General features: G+C 39.9%; 1 protein-coding gene across 5 annotated transcripts in view; it reads right to left on the bottom strand.

Moving 5' to 3' along the window:
- The window catches only part of LOC113897313 (disintegrin and metalloproteinase domain-containing protein 28-like), a 125,341-nt gene extending 113,253 nt beyond the window's left edge, over positions 1 to 12,088 (bottom strand). For 2 of the 5 annotated variants that reach the window (XM_027549940.1, XM_027549941.1), the window contains exons 1-2: positions 11,880 to 12,084; positions 2,908 to 3,011 (exon numbers count right to left, since the gene is read on the bottom strand). In XM_027549940.1, the coding sequence (XP_027405741.1) occupies positions 2,908 to 3,011; positions 11,880 to 11,931 (156 nt within the window). In that variant the 5' untranslated portion in view covers positions 11,932 to 12,084. Of the gene's footprint in view, positions 1 to 2,907; positions 3,012 to 11,879 lie in introns of all 5 variants that reach the window. The other 3 variants (XR_003512323.1, XM_027549938.1, XM_027549939.1) reach the window with 3 other exon arrangements.
- Between the last annotated feature and the right edge of the window lie 11,902 nt (positions 12,089 to 23,990).

Here is a 23,990-nt window from a genome sequence, read left to right as displayed (position 1 = left end):
CGATCACACCAAGGAAACCGCAGAAGTCCAGGGAGTTTCTTAATTCTAATGGCACAACTGTGATCATAACATATGGTAATCTAAGCTCTAGAAACCCTGTTGGACTAAGGTAAGGTCTGAAATTGTTTGCACTATAGGGAGGCACTGTGGTGCTGGGCTTCCCCGTGTGGCTCAGTTTGTAAAGAATCCACCTGCAATACGGGAGACCTGAGTTCAATCCCAGTAGGGAAGATCCCCTGGGGGAGGACATGGCAACCCACTCCAGTACCCTTGCCTGAAGAATCCCCATGGACAGAAGAGCCTGGCAGGCTAAAGGCCATGGGGTCACAAAGAGTCAGACACGACTGAGTGACTAAGCACGGCACACATTGTGGTGCCAGATATTCTACTTTGTGTCATAGGCTGACAGCAAGATGGTTTTGGCCTCTAAGGAAGTGTGTGATCTGAAGGCAGAATTCTAGGAAGAATAGTGATCAACTTTAGAATGTAAGTTTCAACATCAGGGACCTTGACTAAGTATTTGCTGAATATGCATCTATGCAGGTATATAGGAAATGTATTCCACTTATACTCATTCATTCATCTATTTGTTTACTTTTTTATTTGCTCACTTATCCCACAAAAGCTTATTCACGCCTCTTTATGCCATGTATGTAACATACAATCAAGAATACAATCATGAATAAAATCTTTCAAATTCTACCTTGGCTATTAGTGCCTCCTCCAGAAAAGTTTTCAAAGGATTACTTCATTCCAGCTCAAATCTTAAGTGACTTGGACAAGTGTGATGAAGTCAGAGAGATGGGGCCATGTTCTTGGCACACCTGACAGGTAATGCTTGTGCCTTACTGCTCTGGTCCAGCAGGGGGCACAGTTGTATAAGTACAAGAGTCCTCTATCTTGCCTTAAGTGAGCTCAGTTGATCTGACTCTTTGCAAAGCCACAGACCGTAGCCCATGAGGCCCCTCTCTCTGTGATACTTTCCTGGCAAGAATACTGTAATTGGGTTGCCATCTCCTCCTCCAGGGGATTTTTTTGACACGGGGATTAAGCCCACATCTCCTGTGTCTCCTGCACTGCAGGCAGATTGCCTTGAGAAGTGATCAATTCAGATTGAGATCTATGTAGGTCCCCTAGGTCAGGCATTAGAAATTCTCAATGTTTCAAGTAATTGCTAATTAATTATTTGCACAAGGAAGACCAAAAGTTTCAATACAGAAATCACCAAGATCATTTCCAAGAACTTGGTTTCCACCTCAAAATACTCAGTAAGAAAGGTAGCTGGCATTTTTAAGATACTGCCAGAGAGCTTTTGAAGAAAGTAATATTGACACAGAAGCCGATACATATGGGTCCTATATAAATTTAGCAGAAACATTTTGTTGAGAGACTATTATTTTGGGAAAGAGAGTCTTCTCTGACTTTAGTTGTTATACATGTGTTTGTGTCAGAAAGAATAACCTGTGAGGAACTTTGTCCAGTTGGGGAATATGAACTTCCAGTGAGTTTCATCTTACAGAGAGTGAGTGAGTGAGTGAGTGAAGTTGCTCAGTCGTGTCCGACTCTTTGCGACCCCATGGACTGTAGCCTGTCCATGGGATTTTCCAGGCAATAGTACTGGAGTGGATTGCCATATCCTTCTCCAGGGGATCTTCCCGACCCAGGGATCGAACCTGGCTCTCCCGCATTGTAGACAGATTCTTTACCATCTGAGCCACCAAGGAAGTCTTCCAGTGAGTTTCATCTTACAGTAGGTAGATGTAAAAGTTATTTCCATCTCATATATTTGTATTTTCCTGGCTCTCAGCAAAAGAATTGCAGGTGTAGGTAATTAGAAAGTTGCCGTGGAGTGAATCATCATGTTTCAGCTTCCGTCTTTTGACTGAGAATGTGTGTTTTGTCAAGTGGTAAGAATTCTACGAACTTTAATAACCACTTCTTTTGAAAAAAGCAGGGTAAATTTTGTGTTTAATTACAGTAATTAATCCTAATTTGCTACACATCTATGCATGCATTCACCCACAATATTTTATTTTTTTACTTCAATTTTAGTGTTCAATTTTAGTTTTGTTTGTATGTGGAGCCTGGCAGGGATCCATGGGGTCGCAAGAGTTGGACACGACTTACTGACTAAACCACCATCACCATATATCTAAAGATGATGATAGATAGATGGAGATAAAAAATACTGTATAAAATTCTTTAAAAGTAACAGAATGAATTATTAATTGCCATAAGTAATTAAAGTTTGCTCTCTATGTGACCTTGGATAGTTTGTTTCAACTGTCAGAATTTTAGCATCAAAATAAAGCTAATAATAGGATGTTGGGTTATCATGAAGATTAATAAAAATAATATTGGTCAAAAACATACACAAATGTGTATATGTCTATCTACAAAAAATGTGTATACTTATATATGAAATATATTTATATGTATATATGAACGTGAAAGTGAAGTCATTCAGTCGTGTCCGACTCTTTGTGACCCCATGGACTGTAGTCTACCAGGTTTCTGCGTCCATGGGATTTTCCAGGCAAGAGAACTGGAGTGGGTTGCCATTTCCTTCTAAAGGGGGTCTTCCTGACCCAGAGATTGAACCTGGGTATCCTGCATTGCAAGTAGATGCTTTACCCTCTGAGCAACCAGGGAAGTATGTATATCCATATCTGACTGTTTGCAACCCCATGGACTAAAGCCCACCAAGCTCTTCTGTCCATGGAATTTGCCAGGCAAAAATACTAGAGTGGGGTGCCATTTCCTCCTCCAGGGATCTTCCCAACCCAGGGCTAGAACCAGAGTCTCCTGCATTGGCAGGTGGATTCTTTACCTCTGAAACACCAGGGAAGCCCATATATGTGTGTGCGCATATATATTAAAAATTCTTTATTAAATAAAAAGTTGTACCTGTTGACCTGGATCCTTGACCTCTCTTTTATGTCGTGGATGAAGTCTTTTGGGATAAACCACTTCATAGTTTTGTACTCCTGGAAGCTCTTTTATAGAATTTACTGAGAAAAAAAAAGAGTTGGAGAAGATTCAGCTAAGTAGAACTAACATAGGCTACTAGGTAATGGCCTTCCTGATGGCATTGCTAATGAATGATGCCACAGGCAGGGGCTTTAACTTAGTTATATGAGAGAGTTATACAGGTGCCAACCTCAGAAACAACCAACAAAAGCAGAAACCCGCTCTTTCTCTCATATCTTTAACCTATATCTTCAGAAATTTTTTCCACTGAAAGTTTACCAGAGCTTCTCAGCTTGGTGAACATATTTCTTTGGAATGTCCCCACTTCTCTTTGCCTCTAGGATCCCCTAGAGGAATGAAGCCAACAGTACAGACAAAACCAGGACAGGAGAGAATGAATCAAACTAATCCTCCAGAAAGCTAATCAGTGTCAGAATGATCAAATTGAAGCACTCTGAAACTACACAGTGTTATAAAAATTAAATAATGAATGGATGCCACTTCAGATTCAAGTATATTTCTGTTGGGTTTTTCAACAGCAATATTTTTCACTAGGGAAAGAAACTGAATCAGTAGGAAAAGTCTCCAGTACCAGCTCCATAGATTGGGCTCACTTTTGCAGTACAAACAAACCTTCATGTTTTTGCATACAAATACCAAAAAGGCAGAGTAATATATTATTTATATCACGTTCAAAAAAGAGGTTCACAGAATGGGGTGATAGAAGTCAGATGAGTGTCACCTTGGGAGGGAATAAGTGACTGAGGGGGGCTTGAGGCAGGCTTCCAGGACAAGGTCAATCTCCCATCTTGGTTTGGGCAGGGAATATACATGCATGTTCACTTTGGAGAAATTAATGGGGCCTTTAGATTTGTGTAGTTTACTTCATACATGTCATACTTCAGCAAAAAATTTACAGAGACAGCTACACTGAGATGGGCATATCTCGGTGTTTGTCAGCAATTCCAACGTTGGGCAATGTACTCGGTTGCTGAGGCTGTGAAGAAAGGTGTTCTCCAGGCATTGCTGGCAGGGATGCTACATCACGACCTCACGGAGTACAATTTGGTGCTGTTACAGCTTGAGTTGCATCCTCTCAGAATTCATATGTTGAAGCCCTAGTCTCCAGTACTGCAGAACTTACTGTTTCAGAAATAGAACCTTTAAATGGGCAATTAAGCTAACGTGTGGCCATTAGAGTGCATCCAAATCTAACCCGAGTGCTGTCCTTGAAAGAAGAGGAAGTAGGACACACACATGTGGATACACGGAGGAGAGCCCATGAGGACACAGTTGGAAGGCAGCCATCTGGAAGTTAAGGGGAGAGACCTCCAGAGATGCCGAACCTGTAGAAACTGATCCTGGACTTTCAGCCTCCAGACTGTGAGAAAATAAACTTCTATTGTTTAAACCAAAAAAAAAAAAAGGAAATTGGAGAAGCAGACAATTAGAACACTAGCACTGGTCAGGAAGGAAAATTTTTGAGCCTGCAGTTATGTTGAAAGAGAATTGGAAAGCTTCAATTTTCTATCTGCATCTTGAGATCTCATATCAATGTTGCTTCTAGAAGTTTTCTTTCTTTCTTTTTTTTTTTAGAGAAATTCAGATTTCCCAAAGCTAACACAAAATTTTCTACTTTCTTTTTTATTTGCCCACATGGTTCAGCACAGAATGTAGGTACAGGGAAATCAAGGTATACAACTTGGTTTGAAACTTCTGGCCAACCCAGAAGTTAGGTCCTAACTGTGACTTCGAAGGCTTTAAATGACTAGAGGGTATTCTTAGCTTATTAAAATAGGTAAACCTAGGGCCTTTCCTGGTGATCCAGTGGTTAAGAATCAGCCTGCCAATGCAGGAGACAAGGGAACTAAGACCACACGTGTTGGGAAAAAAACCCAAGGCAGCCAGAAATTTAAAAATTATAATAATAAAAATAAATAAATAAATAAAAATAGGCAAACCTAAATGCTATGATAATACAAATTTATGTGACTGTGGCTGATCTTATAGCAAAGAAAACAGTATTTTTCATTAATCAACTTGCATGAGTGTACACCTATCCCAATGGTGCTCCAGAGAAGAAAAGTGTTTATTTTTTCAAAGTTTCTTCAGAAACTAAAGTAGAAATTTTCCAAAATTGCCTAGTGATGTTGATTTTGTTTTATCATTTTAGGGTGTTTTTCATTCATCTGACCATTCTTAGAGCCATTTGCATTTAACTCTGAAGGATAGGAAAAATGATTAAATTGGCAAAGAGTTCATTGGGTTCAAAATGGAGTGCTTAAGTAATGAAATGGCTTTTCTTTCACCAACTCAAGATTTACCCTTAAAAATATTCCCAAAACACTTAAAGCCATGACATCAACACTTACCTTAACTTTGGATTTAGTTTGGGTTTTTTAATTGTTCAGAAAAAGTGGTCAAATTAAATGATCTCTAAGGACAGTTCAAGCAGTCTGGGCATCTTTTATTTTTATTTAGTTAATTTTGGTAAAGGAAAATAATAGCATTAGTTTTAAAAGTTCATAACTGAAGTTCAAAATCTTAGAGGAATATTAAATCAGTCATTTTCTTTCCATCTAGTGAAAATTGTCATTGTTGCTGTTGTGTGGTCCCTCAGTCGCTAAGTTGTATCCAACTTTTTGTGACCCCATGGACTGCATAACACCAGGCTTCCTTGCTCTTCGTCACCTCCCAGAGCTTGCTCAAGTTCATATCCATTGAGTCAGTGATGCCATCCAACCATCTTGCCCTCTGTTGTCCCCTTCTCCTCCTGCCTTCAATCTTTCCCAGCATCAGGGTCATTTCTAATGAGTTGGCTCTTCACATCAGGTGGCCAAAGTACTGACCACTTCAGCATCAGTCCTTCCAATGAATATTCAGGACTTATTTCCTTTAGGATTGATCTCCTTGAAGGTTTGATTTCCTTGCAGTCCAAGGGACTCTCGAGAGTCTTCTCCAACACCACAGTTCAAAAGCATCAATTCTCTGGCACTCATCCTTCTTTATGGTCCAGTTTTCACATCCATACATGACTACTGGAAAAACCATAGCTTTTACTATATGGACCTTTGTCAGCAAAGTAATGTCTCTGCTTTTTAATATGTTTGTTCCTTGGAAGAAAATCTATGACAAATCTAGGCAGCTTATTAAAAATCACAGACACTATTCTATCCAGAAATTAACTGATGGTAGCAACACAATTCGGAGAAGGCAATGGCACCCCACTCCAGTACTCTTGCCTGGAAAATCCCATGGATGGAGGAGCCTGGTGGGCTGCAGTCCACAGGGTCACTAAGAGTCAGACATGACTGAGCGACTTCACTTTCACTTTTCACTTTCCTGCATTGGAGAAGGAAATGGCAACCCACTCCAGTGTTCTTGCCTGGAGAATCCCAGGGACAGCGGAGCCTGGTGGGCTGCCGTCTATGGGGTCACACAGAGTCGGACACGACTGAAGCGACTTAGCAGCAGCAGCAACACAATTCCCTACAGCTTCCCATTACTCTGTGTATAAATACACCAAAGGCACCCATGTGCTGTCTGGTGATTGTGTCCAATCAACACAATTAGTCCCATTAATGTGGAGCTCATGAAGCCATATATTCCACCAATGCTGCAACCAGAGTACCTCTTCTAAAAATGCTGCATGAAAAATGGCTTTCATTCATAATACACATTATTCTGATGGGGAATATTAGTCCAAGCTGCCCTCAGGTCATAAAAAAATAACTATTCAACTAATTCTTTGTATAAAAGCAGAGGGTGATAACACTCACATGCTCCCCACCAGAGGTGGTGAGTGGAAACAGGCAAATCCACCCAGCACAAGTTTTCTCTGATGTCCACATTGATCTCCATGCACCCAGTTCGTAATCCAAATTCTAACATTTCATGAAATCAGAAATCATCAACTGACTCTTTAATGTGAAGTCTAAATGTGTAAATCTGTGGAGAAATGTCTTTCCAACTCTTTGTTTGATGGCCAAACACTTCCAATGGACAACCAAATTAAATCAATGAATAAACTAAACTACCAGGGTTTTTCAAAAGCTTCCAGCAACCTCTTGTATTTTTTTCAGTTTGAAGTGAACAGATTTCTAGTTCTTAATGCTCTTACAACACTGGACATCTCTAAGGAAAACAGATAGAATTTCCCTTAATGGTCCTTCTTTTTCTGAAACCAAGAAGGCCCCTGAAAGAATGAGACTTGAGGTATAACTAATTATGCAGCAGGAAAGAAGAGACAATGGACCCAGATGTTATTTGGCTCATTCGTCCTTAAGTGTGATGGAGATACTGCAGTCTCCTCCCAGCTGAAGAACATCAGGCTAATTACTCTGAAGCCTGTGGAATGATCACATCTAACTACCATCCAGGAATTCCACAAATCTGAGACAAAACACAATATGTTTCCATTAATTCATTTCAACACTTGCTTTTCTCTCTATCACAGAACTCACAAACTAGATTAGTTCTAACTAGCAGAACTGGATCAAAAAAGAAAATTGTTATTTGGGGTTGGGTTAGACCATTATTTACACTGTTTAATAGTTTTAGAAAAGTTAAATCTTTTATTTTTGGACTGTTAAACCCTTTTTATTTGGAAATAAATTCAAATGTATATGAGACTTGCAAGAATAGGAATAGTTCAAACAACATCCTTTGCCCAGATTTACCTGATTCACAGATTCACCCTTTTCAAAACATGCTGATGAGTGAGAAATAAAGTATTCTTGTAAGCCACCAATATTTTGAGGTTGTTCTTACTAAAAATTTTGCATATTCTCAGTCTCTCACATATATACATATGTTATATACATGTGTGTGTATATATACATATACATACAATTTTTTCTAACCATTTGAGGATGAGTAGTTACATTCGGAGAAGGTGATGGCACCCCACTCCAGTACTCTTGCTTGGAAAATCCCATGGACGGAGGAGCCTGGTAGACTGCAGTCTTGGGGTCGCTAAGAGTCAGACACGACTGAGTGACTTCACTTTCACTTTTCACTTTCCTGCATTGGAGAAAGAAATGGCAACCCACTCCAGTGTTCTTGCCTGGAGAATCCCAGGGATGGGGGAGCCTGGTGGGCTGCCGTCTATGGGGTCGCACAGAGTCGGACACGACTGAAGCGACTTAGCAGCAGCAGCAACAGTTACATTAGATACACCATGATTCTTTATTCCTACAAACTTCAATATTTCCTAAGTATAAGAATATTCTCTTATGCCACCATAGCCAAACAATCAAATTTTTAAAACTTAACACTGACCCAACACTTTATCATCTATATTTCAATTTTGTCAATTGACCCAGCAATATCCTTTTTGGTATTTTATTCATTCCATTGCAGGGTCCAGTCGAGGTTCAGGTATTTTATTTAGTTTTCACATCTCTCTACCTTTTTTAATCTAGAATTTTCCCTCCCTTCCTTCTTCCTTCCTGTTTCTGTCTCTCTTTCACTCCCTCTCTCTGTCTTTACTTGTGTGTGTGCTAAGTCACTTCAGTCATGTCTGACTCTTTTCCACACTATAGACTGTAGCCCGCCAGGCTCCTCTATCCATGGGATTCTCCAGCAAGAATATTGAAATGGACTGCCACAGCCTCCTCCAGGGGATCTTCCCAACCCAGGGATCGAAGCCCTGTCTTGTCTCCTACATTGGCAGGTTGGTTCTTTACCACTGGCACTTCTTTTCTGTCTATAGAAAAGTTAAATCTTGTTTACAAGATTAATAAAACAGACATTAATCTGGAAGTCTACTTTATTTTTTAACATGCATGGGGCATTTTGGAGTTTAGCCCTTTTGTATGTAGTACTGATATTTTCTTTTTTTTTTCAAAGATACTGTTTAAAGAAGTATCTTTCCAAACTAAACACATGATGTTAAGCCCTGAATTAGGGTTTATGCAATGACATTGACTTAAGTTTTGGAATTCTCTGTAGCCCATCAAACTATCTGATGATTTTAAACTTTATGTAATAAAAAATGTACAGACACTAAAGGAAAAAACACATCCTAATTAGGTCTATAATTTTGGTTATTAAGATTAAATTACAGATATTCTTTTCGGTCTTCTAGTTACCTGATGAAAGCGATAAGAAATTGCTAATGTGAAGTAAAATGATTTCAAAAGGTACTGTATTCCCTGGGTTTTCTCCTGAAATAAAGACCTTTCTCCTTGGTCTCAATTCTTCACCCCCAAGCACCTGCCACATTCTTTAAATTTTTTCCCCCTTTCCACAAGGAAATCTCTTAAGTTATTTTTCTTGAGAGATTGTAAAGCTCAATACAAACAGTTGGCCTGATTTTACTTCATTTTTTAAACTTCACATATTTAAGAACTGGGCAAAAGTATGCTGGGAGTGGCTCTTGTTTATTCTCTGGGTGATGAGAAACAAACAAATGAACAAACAAGCAAAAGGAGATGGGAAAATGAAAATTGTTTTACTTCTTACATTTGGCTGGAAAAGAAATTAATATGGGAATGATATCAGGATATTTCAGTGACCATAGAAACACTCTTGAAAATACACATTGGAAGGTAAGAAGAGAGGGAGCTTTCTGTCTCAGATGGAAGATGGGGTCAGGGGAGCTTTCTGTAAGGACTCTCCTCCCCATCCTCACAAAAGCCACTTCAGAACCTTGGTCCCCCACCACTAAGCATTCAGAGATATCATACTTTTAGACACAACTTCTAAAAATATTGTGTCTCTTGGGGCAATTGTTGTGAATGCAAAGATAGGGGAAGAGAATCAGTTGGGATGCCCAGTTTCATCAAAAAGGCTATAATGTGGGTGGCACCAAGTGTCAACTATTCTGTTCATGGATCCAGATTGATCTTTATGCTGTTGGATAAGGCTAGTACACAAACAATTCTTATGTTTCAACCAAGCAAAGGGCCCCAGAGGGTTTTTAGTGATTGTATTTTCAGAAAATGTGGGAAAAGAAGGTGTCTAGTAAGTTTGATTTTTAAAAAATAGGAATTTTAAGTCAATAATTTAAATATCTAGCACAATTTTTAAATTAATTTTTATTGGAGTATAGTTACTTTATAATGTGTTAGCTTCTGCTTCACAGCAAGGTGAATCAGCTATATGTATACATACATGCCTTCTTTTTAAAATTTCTTTCCTTTTTTTTTTTTTCTTGCCTAGCACTGTTCTATACTGTAGGATATAATGTAAAACCTTTCCAGGTCTAGAAAAGAAATCAGAAACCAGGGTAAAAGGAAAATAATTTTTAGTAACAAGTACTGAGTGGGTGCAAGGGGTAGGAGAGCCTTTCCCTTCTTAACTTCATCCTTCTTGTTGATAAGTTAGTCTCATTTCTAGGTCCCAACAAACATTCTAAAACCCAAGAAAACGTTTTCAGGAAAGGAGTCTCAGGCACTGAAGCTAATGTGCTGACTTCAGTAAGCTCTAGAGCTAGAAATAATCAAAGGAAGTATGCTATCCGATCTAACATACAAGGGCTTCCCAGGTGGCTCTAGTGGTAAATAATCTGCCTGCCAATGCCAGATATGTAAGAGACTTGGGCTCGACCCCTGGGTCGGGAAGACCCCCTGGAAGAGGGCACGACAACTCATTCCAGTTATTTTGCCTGGAGAATCTCATGGACTGAAGCAACTTAACATGCATGCACATATATTTATAAATATATTTATTTGGCTGTGCTAGGTCCTATTTGCAGCACTCAGAATTTGCAGCATCCCCAATTCTTACTTTTAGCATGTGGGATCCAGTTCCCTGACCAGGGTCCCCTGCATTGAGAGTGCAGAGTCTTAGCCACTGCACTGCCAGGGAAGTCCCTATTTTTTAATTCTTAAACTAAAAATTGTTGCTTGCCATCTAGCACGACAAGAATGAAGTTACTAGCCATTGTAGTAACTGATCTTTAATACACAGCCTGAAACAAGAGTTCAGGGCAAAGATGAGAAATGAGACACTTGGCTCTGGGAGAAACTAGCAGAACCGACCTTCAGACAGTTAGATACTTTTAGGGGAAGATATTATAAGCCTAATTTCTTGCATTTTCCCATATCTACAAAGGCACTAAAATCATTGTTGATTGAAAAAAAGGCACAATATGAAATTTGTGAATGAAGCTTTATTTGTGCCTGTTTTTCAATCAACAAATGTTTGATCTAACCAGAAAAATGGAAGTGAATGATCAACTTAAGCTTAATGGCAGCATTGTTTTATTAAGTAATATCACAGAGCTTTATAAATATGAAATGTTTATTTCTAATGCATCATATTTATTTCTAATTCAATGTATTTATTATCACCAATAATGAGAGGACTAAATATAAAAAGGGGTAAGAAGGCAAGAGGAGAAGGGGCGACAGAGAATGAGATGATTGGATGCCATCACTGACTCAATGGACATGAGTTGGAGCAAATGCTGGGAGATCGTGAAGGACAGGCGCAGTCCATGTGGTCACAAAGAGTCGGGGACATGACTGAGCAACTGAACAACAAATACAAAAATGTGATCGAAATGAAAAGAGTCAAACTGGCCCCAACGATAATAACGGATACTTTCTGAAGCCTCCTGCACTGTAATAACCAGCCAAATCTGTCTCATCTTAACTACTCTAAAAATGACAAGGTTGATTTTGAGGCCTTCCATTCTTTAACTCAAAGATCATATATTCATTGGTTAAATGTTGGTGAATGAAATCTCCCCTCTGACTTCCCTATTCTCAGATTAGATGTGTAAATAGTGATCAAAAAGTCCCCTTGCTTCTCCTTTATACTATTTATATCAGTCAGAGCCCCCCAAAACAACAGATTAAGCCTGCCAAACTGGTTAGTAAAGCTGGTGAAAAAAAACTGTTGGGAGAAGATGAAAAGCAAGCAGGTATTTAACAGAATCTGTAAAGGAGTTAAACGCCTACCTGGACATGGAGCAAGGAGTAAGGTGGCCATCAGAAGAAGCTGTTGCCACATTCTAGGTGCTCCCAGGAGCCTGGTATCCACTCTTCTCACTCAAGCAGACTGCCCTCCTGATCTGCCCCTTCCTCCTTTCAAGTGAGACAGACTGAAACCCCAGGGTTCATTCTTGTCTCTGGTTCAGGAAGTGTTTACTAAAGGTGTTGCACAACCTTGGAGCTGTGGTCCTGTGACAATGGCACAGCAGGCGGAAGTTCTGGCTGCTGCCTGGCTCCAAGGTCCCTTTATCCTATGCTATTGTTTCTCTGTCCTTCCCCATGTTCCCCACTTAAAAGTAGTCCCTGTCCAGTAAAATTCTATATTCCCAGAAGCCACCAGGAGAATGGCTTCAATGTAGCTTGACAAATATGTGTATTTATTATCTGTATAAGAAATATACTTGTATGTACAGTCTGCTGCTGCTGCTGCTAAGTCGCTTCAGTCGTGTGCGATTCTGTGCGACCCCATAGACGGCAGCCCACCAGGCTCCCCCGTTCCTGGGATTCTCCAAGCAAGAACATTGGAGTGGGTTGCCATTTCCTTCTCCAATGCAGGAAAGTGGAAAGTGAAAAATGAAAGTGAAGTCACTCAGTCGTGTCCGACTCTTCACGACCCCATGGACTGCAGCCCACCAGGCTCCTCTGTCCATGGGATTTTCCAGGCAAGAGTGGGAAATGGCCTTCTTCCAGGCAAGAAGGCCATTGCCTTCTCCAATGTACACTCTACTATATATAAAATAGATAACCAGCAAGGACCTACTGTACAGCACAGAGAACTCTCCTCAATATTTTGTAGTAAACTATAAGGGAAAAGAATATGAAAAAGAAGTAGGTCATGATATAGTAGAGTTTCCTTTCCATTTAGGGCACCATGGAACACCTACAGTGTGAATTTATGTAAAATTCTCTTTTCCATTGTCTTTTATCCTTAGCCTCTTCTTCCACAATAGTGATCTCGGGGAACTTAAGCTATCATGAAATAAGAATGTATGACTTTATAAGCTCAAGGCTTTTGAGCTCCCCAAGGGTATTCATATCATCAATAACAACCAGGAAAGAAGGGTTAGGGGAAGCCTTTAAGATTCAAAGAATCTAATTTCCAGAAAAATATTAGGAGTTGTCACAGGTGGTAGTGAGTCCAAGTTGGCATGTCCAGCTCTCACACTGTATAGCTAATTAAACAGCTAATATTTATTACAGCTGCTTACTAAATTCCAGGTCCTTTATGTTTATTATCATATTGATTCTTATAATACTCCTGTTTAATAAATATCTTAGTTCTATTTTGTATAAGAAAAAAAATTGGGTTTAAAAGTTTAAAAATTCAAGAGACTGAGACTTAGTTTTCCTTATATTATAGAATAAAAAGATTAAGTAGCTTGCCCAAAGTCACCTATCTAGTAAGTGGCAGAAGTGGATTTGAACTTGTGTTGTCTGATCACTTACTTACATGCTTTCTGACTTATACGGATTTATACACCCAGTTATATTTATTTATTTATATTTATTTCTGTTGAGAAATAAATATACAATTCCTATTTTTTAAAAATACTGAAGTATTATTACAAAACCCATTTCTGGTCCACTAAAAATATACATCATTTTATGGATTCTGAAACACATGCTTATACCAGTGATTACAATGAGAGAAGACATGTCCAAATGATCATACACATATTGGCTAACAAGCATAAGGGAATTTTCTTTTTTTAACTTACTTACTTGGCTGTGCTGCATCTTAGTTGCAGCACGTGGACACTTCCTCGTGTCATGTGAGATCTTTCAGAGCCCTTGGACTCAGTAGTTACAGTCCCTAGGCTTGGTTGCTCTGTGGCATGTGGGATCCTAGTTCCCCAACCAGTGACTGAACCCATGTCCCCTGCATTGTACGGCGGGTTCTTAACCATCAGGCCACCAGGGAAGCCCCCCATAAGGGAATTTTTGAATTTATTTATTGACTATGTCAGCCATCAGGATTAGGAGTCTCTGTTCTCAACACCTTCAGTGCACGGGTGCTGTGCAAATGAGTCCTCCTGTGGGTCAGAAGATGCTTGCCCTGTGGAATTTCTAGGACAGGTATGTGAGTCTTCTGAATCCTAAGGATAAGCACTGGCAAACATGCTTATTCCACAGTTATAAGTCACCTTTACCTTCAGGGCTTCCCTGGTGGCTCAGACAGTAAAGAATCTGCCTGCAGTGGAGGAGACGTGGGTTCAGTCCCTAGGTCAGGAAGATCCTGTGAAGAAGGGAAAGGCTACACAATCAAGTATTCTTGCCTGGAAAATTCCATGGACAGAGGAGCCTAGCGGTCTAGAGTTCATGTGGTCACAAGAGTCAGACATGACTGAGTGACTAAAATTTTTTTCACTTTACCTTATTCACTTTAATCAATTATGAAGAAGCTGTTTTAGTCAGTATCTGCTTTAGCTTTACCTTCTTTCTCAGATGGCTCAGAAGTCTCACTGGTCTATTTTAAAGTCCAGCCTACAGGGATGGATTCAGGAAAGTAACATAATGATGAGAACTCAGGCAGGGAAAAATATGAGAGAAGAACATTTTGGAAGAAGGAAGAGACAATGCAAAAGGATTCAAGCTGAAGCACAGCTGACATAGCCAAGAAAAAAAAGTGAGCTGACGTAGCTGGAGGAACCGAAAGAGAGGAAAAGAGGAAATTGGGTATGTGGGCCTAGGGCCAGATAATGTTGGGCTTTTAAGTACCTTATTTCAAGTGCAACAGGAAGATCTTGGTGGTGCTTGAGCAGAGGGCAATATATGTTACTTTAAGTTTCTAAAAGATTATTCATACAGCAAAGAGGGTAATGGAATCAGAAAGAGATCTGGAAATGGAATAAGAAATAATTAGGAAGTGACTAAGACACGTTAGTCAAAGTTAAATAGCTCAGTCGTGTCCAACTCCTTGCGACCCCATGGACTGTAGCCTACCAGGCTCCTCCATCCATGGGATTTTCCAGGCAAGAATACTGGAATGGGTTGCCATTTCCTTTTCCAGGGGATCTTCCTTACCCAGGGATTGAACCCTGGTCTCCTGCATTGCAGGCAGATGCTTTACTCTCTGAGCCACCAGGGACGCTCAGAGGTAGAATATTCAGTTGTTAATTAGAAAAAATAGATTCAGATTTCAGACTAGAGATCTATTTCAGAAAATAATAGATTACATATATTGAGCTTTCATATGAGAATCAACACTTTTATTTTCACATTGTTCCTATGGACTAGGTAATAGTTTCATTATCATTTTAAAGAATAGTTGTGTGCCCCTCAGGAGCACAGTTCACTGAGAGATGAATGCCAGAAAAAGAAATCCTTTAGGCATGCTGGCTGGGATCAGATTGATAACGAAAAGATCTAGCACCAAGTAGGAAACAATGAGGATCAATGCACCAGAGAGCATCTGTCTTGAGCTCTGGCTTTTCATTGGTGCTTTGGGTGTGTATTTTGGAGCAGAGTATCTGTATCATAGTAGGATATCCTTTCTTCTTATTCTCCACCCTGCTGCACACCTCAAAAAAGAAACTCCTGGAATAGACACAGATAAATGGGTTGGAGAGGTGTTCAAGGTTTAAAACATCTTATCCTTACCTTTTAGGAGTAGATGGACCTAAAACTGGGAGTGGAATGATGGGGAAAATAAAGACCCAATTATGGGTAGGTTACTAAGACTCTTAGATTGTATCTGATTAAATAATCATAATAGTTCTTCTGTGTTCTCTGTATGCTTATGTCATTCAAGGCCTTCAAAATATCTTCAAAAATAATTATTTAGAACCATCAAGATTAGCCCACCAGGCTTCTCCTTCCATGGGATTCTCCAGGCAAGAACACTGGAGTAGATTGCCATGCCCTCCTCCAAGGGATCTCCCCTACCCAAGGATGGAACCCACGTCTTCTGCATCTCCTGCTTTGGCAGGTGGATTCTTTACCACTAGTGCCACCTAGGAAGCCCATCAAGATATGTGAATGAGAAATCACGTCCTGAACTCTGTCCCCTTGGGTAGAGTTGAGGTGGGCGTGTTGTCACTGAAGCTCTAGGAGAACCTTACCATCACAGTTTCATCTCTCTGGGCCATTATAGTTCTGTTCCTATTCACTTGGGGGTGAAAGAGAAATAGTACACATGGAAGACTGTATTCTTCCTCAAAATGACTTCACAAAAATCCCTTCAGTCCAGAATTCTCACTATTCTTTCCGCTTTCCATACTGATTATTTCAAAGAACATCACATCAAAAGAAAAGCAAATGATGTTAGTATTGGAACGGGGATAAAAGGATGATTCAGTCACCACCGTGACCTCACTCAAGGGGATGCAAAGTCTTCTTAGTAGGAAGAGAGAAGGGAGCAAAAACTTCCTGGGTGATTAGAAAGCACCAGTTGCTTTTTATTAAATGCATCATCTTCACCACAACCTAGAGAAGGAAATGTCATTAAAATATCAAAAACTTGACATTAATCTTTTCTAAGCATGTGTGGCAGATCTTGGGACCACTGGGCATAAGATCTTCAGTGTGTTTTTATTTAATTAAAATATTCTTAAACGTCTACACTCTTACAGTTAGTTGCTTTTGGAACAGACAGAAAAGTACCATTCCTATAACCCGGAGACAGACTATAGGGTATTCAAACACTGAGGCACGTTTGTTTTTCCTGTGCCCAGAAATGAACTATACAGATTTGGCACTGAGTAAATAAATAGCTTCCAGAGATGCTATTAAAGGTATGTTGTAGGGCATAAGGAACTCAGGTTTTAACATGGCTGAATACGTTCCTTTTGTCTGCTCTATAGATATACTGTATGTAAGCTCAGTCACTCAGTCGTGTCCGACTCTTTGTCACCCTTTGGACTGTAGCCTGTCAGGCTCTTCTGTTGAGAGATTTTTCAGGCAAGTATACTGCATACATGTGGAAAATTTATCAGATCACATCTCTAGAAAAAAATAAACAAACATATAAGCTTAGAGGTTAAGACAGATTGGTCATCAAATTCAAGATTTTAAAATATTTTCTGTATTTTAAACAAATAATTTCTTAGAGTGAGAATCACTCTATGAAAATTGTCTGAAATATAATTCAGATATACATCAAGATGTTAATTGCAGTATCTATAACGGATAAAACTAAAACGAAATATCCAAAAGTAAAAAGATAGGTATGTAGTCAATGACTTACTTAATTAATGAACTATTAAACCACTTAAAACAACATTTAATATTACGGGAAATCTTACCATTATAATATTGGAATAAAAATGAAGCCATAAATGTATATACAAAATTGTTACAGCTAAATAAAAACTTCAAAAACTTATTTGGAGTTTTAAAAAAAAGAAGAAGCAAAAAATCCCCAAATATTTAGAGAGGCATTTCTGTATGTGCTGGGAAAGTGAGTGTTTTCACTACTTTTCTTTTTTGTATTTTTTAATTATTGCTATTTTTTACTATTATTCTTGTAATTTAAAAATTATGTAAAACAAACACAAAAATCAGATTATTTTCCAAAAACCATAGACAGATCTTTTCTCCTCTAAACTGAGCTTTCCTTTATGATACACATTAGTCATCATTGCACTCCCAAAACCCCAACACAGTGTTTGGAAAGTAGTAGCTACTGATACTAATTAGGGATTTGAAGGAGGATCATTCAAAAAACAAGCAGAGCCCCTGAACCACAAGTAAGGAGCAGCTGAGTCTTAGAAGAAAAGAGATGAAAGAGCTGTTAGTCTGTCAAAACTAGAACAAAGGTAAAGCCTTAAAGGTGTCCTATTCTAACTTATCATGTTCCCACTTGTGGTGATGTAGTGTGACACAAAGGAAAGAAAGCTATTTGCTTTTAAGCTCTGTAAATACATTTTTATATAAGAAAGCCAAAAGGTTTTGCTATCTCTTTTCAGGTACTATATTTACAGAGATTTTATTTTCTTGCTTAGGCCTTTACTATTATAATCAGCCAATATCCCTCTAACCTTGAATCAATTCAGTTCAGTTGCTCAGTCGTATCTGACTCTGTGACTCCATGGACTGCAGCACGCCAGGCCTGCCTGTCCATCACTAACTCCCAGAGTTTACCCAAACTCATGTCCACTGAGTTGGTGATGCCATCCAACCATCTCATCCTCTGTGGTTCCCTTTTTCTCCTGCCTTCAACCTTTCCCAGCATCAGGGTATTTTCAAATAAGTCAGTTCTTCGCATCAGGTGGCAAAGTATTGGAGTTTCAGCTTCAACATCAGTCCTTCCAATAAATATTCAGGAATGATTTCCTTTAGGATGGACTGGTTGAATCTCCTTGCAGTCCAAGGGACTCTCAAGAGTCTTCTCCAACACCACAGTTCAAATGCTTCAATTCTTCAGCACTCGGTTTTCTTTATAGTCCAACTCTCACATCCATACATGACCACTGGAAAAACCATAGTTTTGACTAGAGGGACCTTTGTTGGCAAAGTAATGTCTCTGTTTTTTAATATGCTGTCTAGGAAGGTCATAGCTTTTCTTCCAAGGCATGGCTGCAATCACCATCAGCAGCGATTTTGCAGCCCCAAAAAAGAAAGTCTGTCTCTGTTTTCACTGTTTCCCCATCTACTTGCCATCAAGTGATGGGACTGGATGCCATGATCTTAGTTTTCTGAATGTTGAGTTTTAAGCCAATTTTTTCACTCTCCTCTTTCACTTTCATCAAGAGGCTCTGTAGTTCTTCTTCACTTTCTGCCATAAGCGTAGTGTCATCTGCATATCTGAAGTTATTGATATTTCTCCCAGCAATCTTGATTCCAGCTTGTGCTTCTTCCAACCCAGCATTTCTCATGATGCATTCTGCATATAAGTTAAATAAGTAGGGTGACAATATACAGCCTTGACCTACTCCTTTCCCTGTTTGGAACCAGTCTGTTGTTCCATGTCCAGTCACCTTGAATGATTCACTATTATTTAAGACATGGTATGTTTCATTTGTTGTTGTTATTTGGTCGCTAAGTCATGTCTGACTATTTTGGGACTCCATGGACTATCCCATCAGACCCCTCTGTTCATGGGATTTCCCAGACAAGAATACTGGAGTGGTATATAACATGAAATGGCCGTTCCTGACATCATGCAGAATATAAATTAAAAAGCAGTAGCTAATCAGTCGGAGAAGGCAATGGCAACCCACTCTGGTGTTCTTGCCTGGAGAATCCCAGGGACGGGGGAGCCTGGTGGGCTGCTGTCTATGGGGTCGCACAGAGTCTGACACAACTGAAGTGACTTAGCAGCAGCAGCAGCTAATTAGTAGAGTTTTATTGAGTCCAATCAAACTTAGGCATCATTTGCATAATCTGATGTACTTAACAAGCAGACAGGGTTGTCAAAACACTTTACTAGGCGGAATAAAAATAGACATTGTCCATCTTTATATCTGTGATTCCTCTGCTCTTTCTGTGCTCCATTGCTGACTTACACTCTCCCCTATCTCTCATCTAGCATAAAAATTAAAATTAAGATCCCATATTATGTGTGCTTTGACATCCTGCAAAAAGCAAGAGGGTCTAGATCGATCCAACTACAAATTTCCCTTTCTATTCTAGTTTCATGGGTATGATCTCAGGTGGACTCGGCCTGGAATGGCTTGAAACAGGGCTTGGGTTCCCAGCCAGAGGTTGAGGCTGGGTCATGGCAGTGAAAAGCACCAGATGCTAGCCACTAGACCAGTGGTAAGTGACAAGTGTAATGGCCTCCAGCTTTGCAGAAAAGAATTTCCACAAAGACAGAAAGTAATGAAGCAAGTAAAATATTTATTAAAAGGAAAAAAGAACACTACTGTGGATACGCACACGGGCAGACTCAGAGGGAGCGTCCCTGAGTTGCACCTGCATGGCAGTTTAAATCACTTACATGGGGCATTTCCTCCAGTTTTCCTTTAGCCAATCATTATAATTTGCCTTTTTCACAATTCATGTTTGGATCCTCCAATGTGTGCGCATACCTCTCTTAGCCAAGATGGATTCTACTGAAGAGGCATCTGGGTAGAGCATCCATTGACATCACTCCCCCTCAGGTCTCCCCCTCTGGTCTTCTGCACATGTGTGGTTGGGGAGGTCTCCTGATTTCAGAAACAAGAAATATGTGATATGAGCAGGGCCCAGCCTCCTCCCTTAACTGTCCTGCTATTCTTGTCTTGGAGTTTTCTGTCAATAGAGAATGAATCTCCAATTGCTTTACCCTGGTTGGGGCAGGGGCAGGGGGCGGGGGGCAGCGGTGGGGTGGAGGTACAGATCTGACTCCTCCCTCAAGTAAATTGCAGGATCCCACTTGCCGCAACTGAAAAGCCTGCATGCCACAACTAAGATCCTGCAACTAAGACCTGGTACAGCCAAGTATACAAATAAAAGTATTTTTTTAAAGCACTAATGTTCTTAGTTCACTTTGACTTGGTTAGGTATTGTTCTCATGGCTTGTTCATGGCAGGGTGCCTAGATTTAAAGGATGTAGCAGCTACATACTGCTTCAAACCTACTCTTCTCAATCAAACTGAAGCCCTTGTCTAAAGCCCAGTTGTCCAGCTTAAACTCTCTTTCTCACATGTTATTTAATTTAGAGGTCTCCACTTTTGGTCATCATCAGTTCAGTTCAGTTCAGTCGCTCAGTCATTTCTGACTCTTTGAGATCCCATGGACTGCAGTACACCAGGCCTTTCTGTCCACCACCAACTCCCAGAGCTTGCTCAAACTCATGTCCATCAAGTTGGTGATGGCACCCAACCATCTCATCCTCTGTCATCCCCTTCTCCTCCTGCCTTCAATCTTTCCCAGCATCAGGGGCTTTTCCAATGAGCCAGTTCTTCGCATCAGGTGGCCAAAGTATTGGAGCTTCAGCTTCTGCATCAGCCCTTCCAATGAATATTCAGGAATGATTTCCTTTGAAGGAGGAAACAGACAGAGCTGGACTCCGTCTTAGGCCAGGCTGCGAACTTCAGGCTACACGCATGGTCATCCTCCCAATGAACTCTGAACTTTGTGCCTGGTGTCTATAGAAATGGCATACCAATGGAAAACCAGACCGCTGGATAAAAGAGCCTCAGGACTTGTACTTGGACTCTCCATTGCCTGAAAGAATATGCTAATATCTCTGTAACAGAACAAAGTCGTAAATTCCATTATGTTTATCGGGATATGACCACAGACCTATTGATAAATATCCACCGTTTATCTAGTCCTGTGACACATGAATCATGGGTTAACTTTGATCGTATCTCTCTTTTACCTTGTCCAGACTAGTTTCAAGGAATTTGGGGAGGTGGGTTTGAGCAAGTACACTTAGGGTATATAAGGTTTTCACAAAAACTGGTCAGGGTCCTTGGCTAGGAGGAGATTCTGCCTTGGGCCCGCTGGTGTAATAAACTGCACTCCACTATCTGCATTGTCCTTCTGAGTGAGTTTGTTTCCAGGAACGCATGGCTACAACACCTTTAGGGTGGACTGGTTGGATCTCCATGCAGTCTAAGGGACGCTCAAGACTCTTCTCCAACACTACAGTTCAAAAGCATCAATTCTTGAGTGCTCAGCTTTCTTCATGGTCCAACTCTCACCATGAAGTATTCCCTGAGTTCCCTAATCAAACCAGTCCATCCTAAAGGAAATCAATCCTGAATATTCACCGGAAAGACTGACGCTGAAGCTGAAGCTCCAATAACTCGGACACCTGATACAAAGAGCCAATTCATTGGTAAAGACCCTGATGCTAGTAAAGATTGAGGGCAGGAGGAGAAGGCTTTTTCACAAGCGTGCTGGCCATATGCTGAACATACAGATTGGAATTTGACTCTTTCCTTCCAGAGAATCTAGGGCTTTTAATTTAAATTTTATTTATTTATTTCCTTCCAGAAAACCCAGGGCTTTAATCTCTCTACAGAGATGTATTTGTACATGTCAAGTGGGTGTTGTAGGTTTTTAATTATTTTTTTTTAAAAACAGAACTAGCTATACACTAATCCTCTAATCCCAGAAAAAATGTGTTCCTGCTAGCCCTCTATTTGCATATCAAAGAAGGTTCTCTAAGGGATCCTTTGCCAGACAAAGAAGATCAACCCAGGATTAGAAATCTTGAACTCCTTGTACAAAGAAGGGATACCCACGTAAGTAATAATGCCGGAAACTGTGACAGGTTAATTAGAATGAACTTTAAAAACCAGAAGTGAAAGCTGATTACAAGTTTTGAGTAAATGTCTTGTGAATTTGTTCTCAGACTTGTTTACCTTTTAACCTGGTATAAACTAGAACCAAAAAACACCCCTGAGGCTGACGGTATTGACCTTACTTTTGTATAAACTATATGGAAAAACATTGTTCCAGGAGAGTGTGTATGCTCAGTCGCTCAGTCATGTCCGACTCTTGCAATCCCATGAACTATAGCCTGCCAGGCTCCGCTGTCCATGGGATTTTCCAGGCAAGAATACTAGAGTGGGTTGCTATTTCCTTCTCCAGGAGTAACATTCAACAAATTTATTTATAACTGAGTCATTCTGCAAACTCTAGTTCTGTGTCACATGTTTCTGGGTTGATAAGAAGTGCTCTGTAAGCTCAATAGAATAAAAATATATGATTGAATGATCCTTTCTGATTTCTCTCTATACTTGACCAAGCAAAGCTGCTAACCCATGCTTTTATTAATGTGTGATCACTTAGGCACTATGTGTATGAATGAAAATCACCTAATTATTCACAGATTAAATTAATATTGTATTAAATAGATCTGCTTAATAGGTAAAGAATAAAACTATTTCTGAGAGTGGTTTAAGAAAAGATAAATGCAACTGAATGTTAAAGAAATGAGAAAAGAGAGCTTGAAGAAATTAAGATTTAAAATTTAAACTGTCAACTACAAATGACACTTGCCAAGAGCATTTGTCAGGGACTGAACAGCAAAGGCATTTGTCATCTGCCCTTGCAGAGACTGAACGCTGTGCTATTGCAGCTTCAGACCTTCAACATCCCCTGAGTGGAATTCAGGGTCGACAGTGAGGCACTCTGTGCTCTAGGGAAAGTGGTGGAACAGGTCTGTAGATAGTTAGATATTTTCAGAAACCAGTTTTATGATCCCAGACCTTGCATCTCCTCATATCTAGAAAAGCACTAAATCCTTTCATGGTGACATCAGTTCCTCGTGACTAGCAGAAAACCTTTTGTAAAGTAAGTACTTGATTGCATTGAGCTCCCCCTTCACTGAAATCTTATATATTGACCTTCCCCCAGTGCGTTTTTGGAGCAATCTCTCTGAGCTATCTGAGGTGCTGTCTCCGAGACTGCAGTCCTCACTTTGCCCCATATAAAACTTAACTTGCAACTATCACATTGACCATCTTTTTAGTCAATATAACTTATGAATATATGATGATTAATATCATGTGGCAACCTGACTAAAGCCACAGTATCCTACCCAGATATTTGATCAAATATTATTTGGATGTTTCTATGATGGTTTTTGATGAGATTAACATTTAAATCATCAAACTCTTTTTTAAAACCATTTTGTTAAGGTACTGAAAGGTTGTTGTTGAATCACGCTAATACACCGGGATTCTTGGCCCCCGGAGGAGAAGAATTCAGTCCGGGGCCAGAGATGAGGCTTGATCACTCAGAGCTTTTGTGTAATAAAGTTTTATTAAAGTATAAAGGATATAGAGAAAGCTTCTGACATAGGCATCAGAAGGGGGCAGAAAGAGTACCCGCTTGCTAGTGTTAGCAATGAAGTTATATACTCTCCAATGAATCCAAAGAATATCTGGAGGTTGTAAAGAACTCATCAGACCTACTCCCATAATTTACATTTTAAGATAACAGAATTAGCCAGAAGGTTTAATCCAAAGACTGTCCTCAGGCAGGATACATTATTGTTATATAATCCTAAGGAATGTGGAGAAAGAAAAAAAGTTTGTCCTTTCTTCCTCCTTGAGAATTCCAGACCCCTCTTTCCTTGAGGACCCCTAGACTCCCTATCAACCTGCCTAGGAACTGACTCTCTCAGTACAATTGACATGTAAAAGGCTGTACAAATTCACTGTATATAAGCTGATGAATCTGGGAGTAGGAGCCATC

Source organism: Bos indicus x Bos taurus, chromosome 8, assembly GCF_003369695.1.
Source record: "Bos indicus x Bos taurus breed Angus x Brahman F1 hybrid chromosome 8, Bos_hybrid_MaternalHap_v2.0, whole genome shotgun sequence".
NCBI classification, from domain to species: Eukaryota; Metazoa; Chordata; class Mammalia; order Artiodactyla; family Bovidae; genus Bos; species Bos indicus x Bos taurus.
Note: the sequence above shows the minus strand (reverse complement) of the source record. Positions and strands in the feature narration are given on the sequence as shown.